This window comes from Sminthopsis crassicaudata, chromosome 1 (assembly GCF_048593235.1).
Source record: "Sminthopsis crassicaudata isolate SCR6 chromosome 1, ASM4859323v1, whole genome shotgun sequence".
Lineage (NCBI taxonomy): Eukaryota > Metazoa > Chordata > Mammalia > Dasyuromorphia > Dasyuridae > Sminthopsis > Sminthopsis crassicaudata.
In genome coordinates, this window is record NC_133617.1 from 184,344,607 (window position 1) to 184,356,016 (window position 11,410).

Genomic DNA, 11,410 nt, shown 5'->3' on the forward strand with positions numbered 1-11,410 from the left:
ATCTAGCTTAACATAACTGATATTGATTCTTAATTATTTTTGTATTATAGATTTGATAAGATAATCCTTTCTCTCAACAAAATCTAAAGCCCTATTTTTTCATAGTCATAATTGAAAAAATATAAAGAAACTAAAAAGACACAGTTAATTGATCTTATCTTATCAGAGATAATTATATAGGGCACTGTGTCAAAGGTAGGTCCCACTTAGTATCTTGATTTTAGGTAATTTTTTTTCAGTTTCCCCTGCCTTGCAAAATGATATTAAAGACCAAAGAAATAAGGGAGTAGATTATCAATATACTCATGGATTTTTCTTTATTTTATTTTAATATCACCTTCATTTTTGAATATAATCTTCCTATCCCCATTAAGTTATCCCTGATAACAAAGAATAAATTAAAGAAGTAGGAAAGAAAGAGAAGCAGTTCAACAAAATAAAACACATCAAACAATTCTGATATGTCCAGTGTTCCATAGTCCTCTACTAGAGTGATTTTTTAATAGAAGAAAATTAAAACTAAAATAATTTAAATTTAACTGTCCAAGGGTAATATGAGTGGTCATAGTACACTACAAATTTACTATAATGTGATGAATGAACCCCTAAATAAATCTATTACATTTATATTTCACCAGGCTGAAAGATTTGTATCAGTAAAAGACATTTCTTAGTGAATTATAATTTTTCTAAGATTCTGATCAGTTTCAGAAGTAAAGTTGTGGCTTTTAGAAATGTTGGTTTCATCAAATAACTAAAATCCTAGTTAAGTAAAGCTTTATCAAACAAGTCTTGATTTTTAGAAAGAAATAGCCATAGCTAATGTTTACATGCCTTAGAGGTAGTTTCTAATTATCTTCCTTTAAAAAGCTTCACAAGCTTGGTTTTTCTTTGAAATTTGCCTTTTCCCAAGTTCTACTTTAAAAAAAAATGTGGCCATATAATTAACCTTTTATCATTCATAATACAAATATTAAGTTCTCATTATTTCTTCAGTGAAGTTCTGTCTATTAAGTGCTTATTAATTCTATGAAAATATCACTTTGTCATGGCATTGTATTTAACCCTTTGAGACTGGTAGACCAGACTTTCTAACCCATATTTTCCTTAGTATCATAGCTGTGCTAACAAACAAAATATCCACAGTTAATTGGCTATAGTTTATTCTTTGATCAAAAACAATTGTATTAATTATGTACTCTTGAAATTCAACGTCACTGAATGCTTTTAGATGATCATCATTACTGAGTTTAATCCAGACCTTTTTGGTGAGTTGAGAGACCATTGAAACTACATAGTGCTTCAGCCAACCCTAGAAGAGGCCTGTCCCAAAATACATCTTTCTATACATCTTTCTCTTGGTACAACAACTTACTTTTAGTACCCATTTCAGATTTTAACCTGTTGATCAGGATATAAAGTTTAAATGAACTCAAATGAGTTTGGGATGTGTTAGAAACTGTAATGAATCCACAATATAATTCTATTTAAAAAAAAATTTTTTAATTGAGAATATTTTCAAATATAGAAGGGAAAAGAAGGGTTTACTTTCGACTCTCCAGAAAGACTCTTACAGTAAGCTAGATTGAAAATGTTTTTAATTTGCTGGTTTGAATTTGTATTCTTTGCATTTGTACTATTTGTAGTCTATACAAAATAACTCTTAAATTAAAGTCAAACATTTTATATGGAAGGAAGAAATAAGTGATTTGGTTGCCAAGAAAAGCATCTGCTGATTAGGAAAGATAGTCATGAATTTTTTAATGTTTTTATTGATTTTTTTCTTAAAACACCATAATAATCCCAAGTATCCCTTCTTCTGCCCTCTCAGAGAACCATTTTGTATGACAAATAGTATTTTTCTAGAAAGGAAAAAGATTCAATGCAACTGATTGATAAACTTGAAAAAGTCCTTAAGTGTGCAACATGTAACACTTTTGGCTCTCCCACTTCATGAAGGAACAAATTGAGGATATCTTCTCATTATTTCTTTGCTCCAAGTCTCATTTGATCTTTATAATCTTGTTGTATTTAATTTAGGCTTTTTTTTATATAATTCTTTCCATTTATGTTTTGGAATTACTATATACATTGTTTCCTTGTCTCTGAGGCTTAATTCATTCTGTATCATTCATATAGAACTTCTCCATCCTTCTCTGTATTCATCACATATATAATTTTTTACAACATAGTAATATTCCATTACTTTCATGTACTACATTTTATTTATCCATGTCCCAAGTTAATGACTATCTATGCCATTTCTAATTCTTAACTATCTCAAATGTTGCCTTTATAAAACATTTTATAACATATAGGAACTTCCTATTCTTCTGTTTCTTTCTTGGTAGTATAAGCCCAAGGTTCAAAGGGCATGGAAACTTTATTCATTTCATTTGCATAATTCAGAAATTCTTTTCCAAAATGCTTGCATCATTTCACAGCTCCATCAACAATTTATTTTCCTATTTTTCTTTCAACCCCTCCAACATTGACTATTGCCATTTTTTGTTTTTGCCAATTTGCTGCATGTGAAATGAAACTTCAGGTCTGTTTTGATTTGTATTTCTCTTATTATCATTGACTTGTAGCATTTTTTCATGTGGATATGAATATTTTATAGTTCTTGTTTTGAAAAGTGTTTGATTCCTCTGACAATTTATCTTCATCATTAATTTTTACTCTAAGGGCAAGGTCATGTAATGGAAATATAATGGAAAAAGTACTGAATTAAGAGCCTGAGGGTCTTGATATGCTAGACCCAGTTTGGCTTTGTGATTTTGAATAAGTTACTTAAATTCTCTAACCCCTTAGTTTGTTTTTTTCTTCAAAAATGAGAAATGTGTAGCTCTTCTCAGGAATGCAGTAATCCAAGATAATTCTAAAGGATAATTCCAAAATGCTATTCATTCCCAGAGAAAGAACTGATGGAGTCTAAATGCAGATCAAAGCAATTCTATTTTTTTATTTTCTTAATTTTTTCAGGTTTTTCTTCTTTTGATCTGTGTCTTCTTTCACAACATAACTAATATGGAAACATGTTTTACATGATTGCACATATATAACCTATTTCAAATTGCCTACCATCTTAGGGAAGGGGAAAGAGAAAAAGAGAGAAAATTTAGAACTCTTATCTTTTTAAATGAAGGTTAATAATTGTCCATACATATTTTTAAAATTTTTAAATGAAAAAATTGGGCAAATGAATTCCAAATTTTAGCTTAGCTTTAAATTTTGTTTTTCTGACCTTTTCCTGTTTTCTGCAAAAGAGGGATAATGGAATAATCATGAGCTTAGAAAATAGTGTTTTTGTGTCATAAAAGGAGTTTGTCAGGACTCCTTCATCCCCTATTTTTTCAAATAGTTTATATAACATTGGGACTAGTTGTTCTTTAAATGTTTGGTAGAATTCACATGTGAATCCATCTGGTCCTGGGGATTTTTACCTGGGGAGTTGATTAATAGCTTGTTCTATTTCTTTTTCTGAAATGGGACTATTTAAGCAATTTATCTCCTCTGTTAATCTAGGAAGCCTAAATTTTTGGAGGAAGTCATCCATTTCACTTAAGTTATCAAATTTATTGGCATAAAGTTGGGCAAAGTAACTCATTATTTCTCTAATTTCCTCTTCATTGGTAGAAAGATCTCCCTTTTCATTTGTAAGACTAACAATTTGATTTTCCTCTTTCCTTTTTCTGATCAGATTTACTACCAAAGGTTTATCTATTTTATTGGCTTTTTCATAAAACCAACTCTTGGTTTTATTTATTAATTCAATAGTTTGTTTTTTTTTTTTTTTTTTTTTTTTTTTTTTTTTTTACTTTCAATATTATTGATTTCTCCTTTTAATTTTAGTATTTCAAGTTTAGTTTTTGGTTGGGGGTTTTTAATTTTGTCTTTTTCTAGCTTTTTAAGTTTCAGGCCCAATTCATTAATCTTCTCTTTCTCTATTTTGTTCAAATAAGCCTCTAAAGATATAAAATTTCCCCTTATTACCGCTTTAGATGCATCCCACAAATTTTGGTATGATGTCTCATCATTGTCATTATCTTGGGTGAAATTATTAATTGTCTCTATAATTTGCTGTTTCACCCAGTCATTCTTTAAGATGATATTGTTTAGTTTCCAATTACTTTTTGATCTAGAAAATAGTGTTTTTGAACTTCTATAGATAAACGAGTTCTCCTGAGCTTTAGCTTAATTAGAAAGTCCAGAGGAAAAACAACTAATTGGTACCAGAAATCCATAAGCAGGCCTAGATCTATGGTCTTTTTATAGCATGTGTGAGAGAAAATGATGTTTTTTCTCCAAATAAAAAAGAAAAGATGAGACATAATAGATGGATATAATGGTATAATGGATAGGCTTTGGAGTTAAAAAATACCCTTGAACTTGGGTTCAAGTCTTTCCTCTGTTATGTACTACCTCTCTGAGCATGGTCGCTCTAATGTCTCAGTGCTCCAGCCAACTTCTACATAATGGAGAAATGGCTAATCAATCCATGCCAGCAAAGGAAGTTTCCATGCAGGAGTTCACCACACTGATAAATCAGTGGTCCAAACCATAAAAGAGGATGGGGAGAGGAACAACATTAATTAATTAAATAATGTTTGCTTAATAATTATGTTTTCCTGGGAGAAGATCCTACGTAGACATTTATACGTCTTTATATCTCACTCTAATTTATAGGTCATTTGTTTAAACCTGGCTTTAAAAAGATTAATTATATCTTAAGAATTGTATTTTATTTTTTATTTTTTTAAACTAAGCATAATTGACTGAAGCATATCCTAAATGCTCTCAGAAGTAGCTAGCAGAACTTAGGGAAAGTCTAGCCAATTATAAATGATCTCATGGCAGATAATTGGATTGTAAGTATTATATTTAAGAGTGGGTGGGTGTGTGTGTGTGTGTGTGTGTGTGTGTGTGTGTGTGTGTGTGTGTATATATATATATATATATATATATATATATATATATATATACACACACACACATATATAGGGCAAGTTTTACAAATTTATATATGAGATAATGTGACTTAAAGTTGAAGAAGATCTAGTCTAACCTGGCAGTTTATAGAAGAGAAAACTGAGACCCAGAGAGATTAGGTGACTTGTGTCATGTGGAACAGGGAGCCAGTAGCTGGCTTCAAACTCTAACTCACATACCATGATGCTAACTGAGTAAGTTCTCTACTTCTTAATATCATAGAGATCAAGAACTCCTTTTACATTAGATACCAAGTTGCTAACGAGAAAACAAAAATCTGTTTAGCTGGTCCAATATTGTGTGTGTGTGTGTGTGTGTGTGTGTGTGTGTGTGTGTGTGTGTGTGTGTGTGTTTTAAACTAATAACATGATTTATGTAGATGTACAGAAGATGTACAGAAGATGTACAGCTTCACCATACTGTCCAAAGACTAACCATTTTGTGACAAAAACTTAAGGCTACTTTTAAATCAATTGAGAATGCCACCCCAACAGGCAACTCTCAGACCCAAAACGCTCAACAAGAAGGTGAGTGTTTGAGAACAGGGGAGAAAGCCCTATGGGCAGATACGGAGTACCACTGAGCTACTAAAGAAGTTCTTGACATTGGCAGTGTCCTGCTGTGGGTAAGATTGCTGTGCTATTGGTCCCCTTTTTCTCCAGCTGTGTATCTCTGTGTTAAGGAATCAAAGGGCAGGGAAACCAGCAGGATATCAGTGCAGACATTGAGGATTATGAGAAAAAAATAACATTTGGATTGTACTGTAGCAAAGACTTGTTCTCTTATTAGTATCGGCTTTATCAATTTTGCAGGTCTTTGGAAGGACTGTTTTAAGAGTCATTGCAAAAATTCTTTAGACTGTTCTAGATTCAAATATTAGCAACTGGAATATGGGGTGAGAACAAAAAGGAGGCATTGTTGATAGAGAAATTGGAAGCATTCTGATCTGTTATTTAGTATTTGATTTTTGTCATGGACTGTGCTTTATAGACAGCTTAAAACTGTCTTTTGTCTCTCCACAGGAGTTCAGACACATGCTTGAAAATGGCTCAAGAACAAAAGGAAACATGCCGGCAGAGACTCTGGACGAACCACTGGGTTCCAGAATAGGCTTGTGGGTGCTCTGGGCACTCCAAGATGGTGGGCTAAAGACATTGTCAGTGGGCTTGGTTCTGCTAGCTCTTCTTATTGCCTTTTTTTATAAAGTAGAACACACAACTAAATAATCTCTGGGGAGGTATTAACTTCTCATTAAAAGCCTCTTTGAAAATGTGACCCCATCTGTCCTGCAAGGGCTGTGCTTGGTGCCCAGTCTCCTGGCTCTTCTTCACCCACAGTTGTAATGAGGACAGCACTGCTTGACTTTGAGTGGAATCCCTCAGTTAGCTGACCCAGAGCATAGAACTACTTTGTCTATCAATGTCTTATTTTTTAAATAAATCCTTTGGGATTATTTTTAGCAAGACATACAGAGGGTCTATGATTTATAATCTCTGTGACTTCAATTTTGAGACAAAGTATACTAAAAATGATTCTAAGCCTTTCTTTGTATATGAAAAATGCTGAAGCTTTATTAAACCTTTTCTAATGAACCTTGTTGCTAGTCCTTTTGTCTTCATCACACTGCAAAGAGTCATAATTGTTACTTCATAATTAGGCATCTGCAACTACAGCCATACGTCATTTTTACCCAAAGTATATTATTTGAAATGCTTAATGTAAATGTTTTGCTATTGGATTTCACATTCTAAATAGAATTAAGGTATTTGCTCTTTGAAGAGCCTAGTAAGAAACATTTTTTTAAAGTGGAAAAAATCCTCCCTAACTTCTTATGTAAATATAAGTTTGTAAATATGTTTTCAAAAGAGGGTGTGTGTGTCTATGACTTTTTGGGAGGGAGGCTCATTTATGAAATGATTTGAGGCAAGATGGTATAATGAATAAAGGATCCAGATTTGAATCAGGGAGTTTGGGATTCAAATTCTGGCTCTTATAATTGTAATGTCCAGGCTAGCTCCCTGGAGGGCCTCAGAATCAGTCAGAGTCAGGACTAATCAAAATCCTTGGTCTTTAGGAAAAGAAGTAGAGGAGGCAGGCTGTCAAGGTCCGGAATTGTAAAGGGTCGTCTCCAAGTTGTCCTTGGGGGACTGCCGTCTCAACTCAATCCCAGACTAGGACTCACTCCTTGCCCTCCGGCCCGCCTCTTTTATCCTAGCAGAGATTGTAGTGAAAACTCAATGGGGGCTTGTGAGAAACACTTCAACCAATGAACTTGCTCCTTTTAAAGGTTGTTTTAAAACTCCTTTTTCAGAAGTTCAAAGGTGTAAAACTCCCCCTAAAGGCCGGAAACTAAAGGTGTGAATTCTGAGTTAGAGAATGGCCCAGACAACCTGAGTTCTCATCTTGTAGTCCTTAACATCTCTCCCTTTCTTTGGATTTAGAACATAGGGTGGTCATGACCTTGAAACATAAATCCATCAATATAGGAGGTATTACACATAATTACATAAATTACATAATACATAGTAACATAACACATGCTAAAAGTATGTAAGAAATAACATGATCAAATAATCATAAATTGAGAATTTATACATGTCCATAAGTCCATTGTCCATTCGTCTCATCTTGTGTTAGGAAATCCAATAATTCCTGCTGGTTTTAAAGTTTTTTTAACAGTCTTATCTTGTGTTAGGGAATCTTTAACAGTCTTTTTATTAGCCATGCTCTTTCAGTGTCAGATGTTTCTTAGATCTTCTCCTTTGTTTTGAGGTTTTTCTCTTTTTCTGTCTCTCTCTGATGGACAAAGTGAATATGACTCATTGGCACCCATCTGATTTCTTCTCCACCTGAAAAAATACAAGAAAACCCTCTCCCCCAAGCAGTTAACCTATTTGGTCCCTTCCATTCACCACTTTCTGGGTCTCTCCATATCATCTGGCGATTATCTAAAGATAGTGGAGCTCTTCACACTGTGGGTTATAAAACCTGTCTGGTAGAGCCAGTGCATCTTTGTCAAAAATCAAGAGGTAATATTATAATGAGCTAGATTTAGAAGTTCTCTAGGGTTTCCTGTGGCTCCTCCTTTCTTTTGTTTTTGGAGGAGTGATTTAATGTCTCTGTTTCCCCTCTCTACTATTACCTGCCAGTGGTGTATAAAATCTTATACTGTGCACAAAAGTGGAAAAAAGGTTTAGAAGTATATGCAGGTCTATTGTCTGTTTTTATTGCTTGTGGCACACCCATAATTGCAATTTCTTGGATTCAGTGACCACTTGGGCTGTATCTTTTGCTGCTGGCATTGCAAATGTGAATCCTGAAAAGGTGTCTACCACCACGTGGATAAAAGAGAGATGATCAAAAGATTTATAATGGGTCACATCCATTTGCCAGATTTCACTGGGTCTCAAACCACAAGGGTTCTTCCCTGGAGGGAGTGTAGGAGCATGGAAAGGAAGACAAGCTGTACAGCTTTTTACTATGCTCCTAGCTTCTTCTCTTGTTATTCCAAATTGTAAACATAAAGCTCGAGCAGCCTGATGATATTTAGAATGAGATTCTTGTGCTTCCTGAAATAAAGGAGTACTGGCATGGTTAGAAGGCTATCTGCTTTTGAATTTCCATCAAAATGACTGGGCCAATTGGCACCTCTAATAACTGTACAATCTGCACCCGTGTCTACCAATCCTTCAAATGGAAGGATTTTTATAAATATAAACACATTTATATTATATATTATATATTTATTTATATAAATAGTAAGCATAGGTCGGTCAGCTGTCACAGCTGCTGTCCAATATATATTCCTGGATTTTGTTCATTGGAGTCAGAATCTAGGCGATAATCACCAAGTTGCTTATTAGGAGTACGTAACAATAAGCCTGATGCTACTACTTCTCCTGGTTGATAAATCACACGTTGTCTGCCTGTGTTAGTGACTGGGATATTAGATACACGTTCTCCAGTCTCCCACATCAGTGTATGGATGGACACTGTTTTGTAAGTACTCTCAGAAGGTGAAATGGTCAAGCCTACTGTGCCTGGAAGCAAAGGATCCATAGGCTCAATAGGAACAGATTTCACTTTTCTAGGGAGTATCTCAGTAGTCTCTATTGCACACAACTCTATTTTTCCTAATTTCAATCCCTTTCTTTCATCTGATTGCCTTTGGCTGATTGATCATGTCTTAAAATTCTCTTGGCTGCCATCATGCCCCACCTGGGGGGGGCTGAAGCTAGGCCCCGCCTCTCATTTCCCTGGGTCAATCTACATTCGGAGGCCCAGTGGAGACCCTTGTGACATTTTGGACATGGGGTTTTAGGTCTTCTCTCACCCTGTCTTCTCACTCTATCTCCATACCTACACTGAGCTCTTAGATGTCCAATTTTTCCACATTGAAAACATCGCCGAGTTTCTCTAGAAGGCCCTTGCCAGGAGGGACCCTGTCTTTCCACATTCATCATTGTCCGGGTGTAAAAAGCATTTGTTCTCACTGTAGCACAGCGTCTTATGATCTCCTCTAAAGGAGCATCTTTATCTAATCCCCATATAATTCTTTTGCAAATCTCATTGGCATTTTCCTTAGCCAGATGTCTGGTCATTATTTCTGTAGCTGCATTTTCTCCAATAGTTCTTTTGACAGCAGTTTGCAAGTATCCCACAAAATCTGCAAAAGGTTCATTGGGACCTTGCTCTATTTTAGTGAAAGCCTCTCCATGATCTTTCTGTCCAGGAAGGACACCCCAAGCTTTTATTGCAGCCTTAGCAATTTGTTCATATATTGTCATGGGATAATTAATCTGTTCCGAATTCTTTCCATACCGACCTTCACCAGCTAAGTGCTCAAAAGTGAATTTTGTGTTAACTCCTGTTTCCAAATTGCATCTGACTTGGATCTTACATAATTCCTGAAACTCCACAAGCCACAATAAGTTTTGTCCAGGTTCTAGACGTATCCTTGCTATGGATTTCCAATCACTCTGGGTTAGGACTTCATAAGACAAACCATCTAGTAACATTTTAACATAAGTGATGTAGCCCCATAAAGGGTACAACTTTTTTTCAAATCTTTAATTTTATTCAAATCTAAAGGTGTATATTTTCTACTTTTTTGACCTACAGAGTCAATCCCTTCAGTCACAGGTGGAGGTTGATGTGGGCCTGTCAATAATCTGCTCTCTAGGCGGGGTTGAAGCTTCTTCAAGAGAATCAGAGTCATCACACCCTAATTCCTCATTTAAACCCCCTTGCCCTTTGGCAAGATCTTGATCTTTCTTTTATTCCTCGCACTTCCTCCTCTGTTCATTTTTAAAACTTTTCCTTCTACAACTTGCTCAATAGTTTAAGGCTAATTGAACTACGTTGTATAAATATAAAATACCTCTGTGGAAATTGAATGAGGCCCATTTTTTGTATGAAATTATTTCAATTGAAGTCCCACTAGCTTCCAGTTATCTACATTTAGTTTTTCTTCCTCTTAAAAACCAAGGGGATGTGCGTCTTAATGCAGCCAAGAGTTTAGCAATCTGTACCCAGGTTACAAGTAAACTCTGCTCCTCAATCATCTTAATTATACTCTCTATAGCACCACTCCTGGGTGAGGCTGGAGCTGAGGCTGGGGCTGAGTCAGCTGAGGTCGAGGGATTGTCTTTAGCTAACATCTGCCCCATTTCAGCTATAAGAGATTGCTGGTTTAGCCCTTAACAAGGTAAGTTCCTTATTTGTCTATTAAACTACTCACCTAATCTCCTGGTCATCGGAGGACTTCAGTGGAGGTAGGGTGTCGGTCCCTGTTCAGGTGCCAAATTGTGAAGGTCCAGGCTAGCTCCTCTGAAGGGCTCAGAATAAGCCCTTGCCCCACGTTGGCGCCAAATTGTCAAGGTCCGGTCATCTCTAAGTTGTCCTTGGGGACTGCCGTCTCAACTCAATCCCAGACTAGACTCACTCCTTGCCCTCCGGCCCGCCTCTTTTATCCTAGCAGAGATTGTAGTGAGAACTCAATGGGGCTTGTGAGAAACACTTCAACCAATGAACTTGCTCCTTTTAAAGGTTGTGTAAACTCCTTTTCAGAAGTTCAAAGGTGTAAACTCCCCCTAAAGGCCGGAACTAAAGGTGTGAATTCTGAGCTAGAGAATGGCCCAGACAACCTGAATTCTCACCTTGTAATCCTAACAGCAGGCAAGCTGCCACATGACTTGTCAAAGATGGCTCCTGGACTCTTGAGTCTGTGGCCTGAAGTCTCCCCTGCTGAGCTTGCTGTGGCTGAGAGACTCTGCCCCTCTCCCTCAGCCCTCCAGTCCTTCCTTATGATTACCTAACCACATTCAGCAAGCACCAATCAAAGAGCCATCACATCACCATATCATCTAAGAATATGTTTATAGAACCATTAACACTCATTAAGTGGGTACTTAGATTT

General features: G+C 35.8%; 1 protein-coding gene across 3 annotated transcripts in view; it reads left to right on the top strand.

Moving 5' to 3' along the window:
- The window catches only part of CDKAL1 (CDKAL1 threonylcarbamoyladenosine tRNA methylthiotransferase), a 625,067-nt gene extending 618,483 nt beyond the window's left edge, over positions 1–6,584 (top strand). For all 3 annotated transcript variants that reach the window (XM_074272562.1, XM_074272579.1, XM_074272570.1), the window contains exon 16: positions 6,015–6,584. In XM_074272562.1, the coding sequence (XP_074128663.1) occupies positions 6,015–6,218 (204 nt within the window). In that variant the 3' untranslated portion in view covers positions 6,219–6,584. The remainder of the gene's footprint in view (positions 1–6,014) is intronic.
- Positions 6,585–11,410: the final 4,826 nt, after the last annotated feature.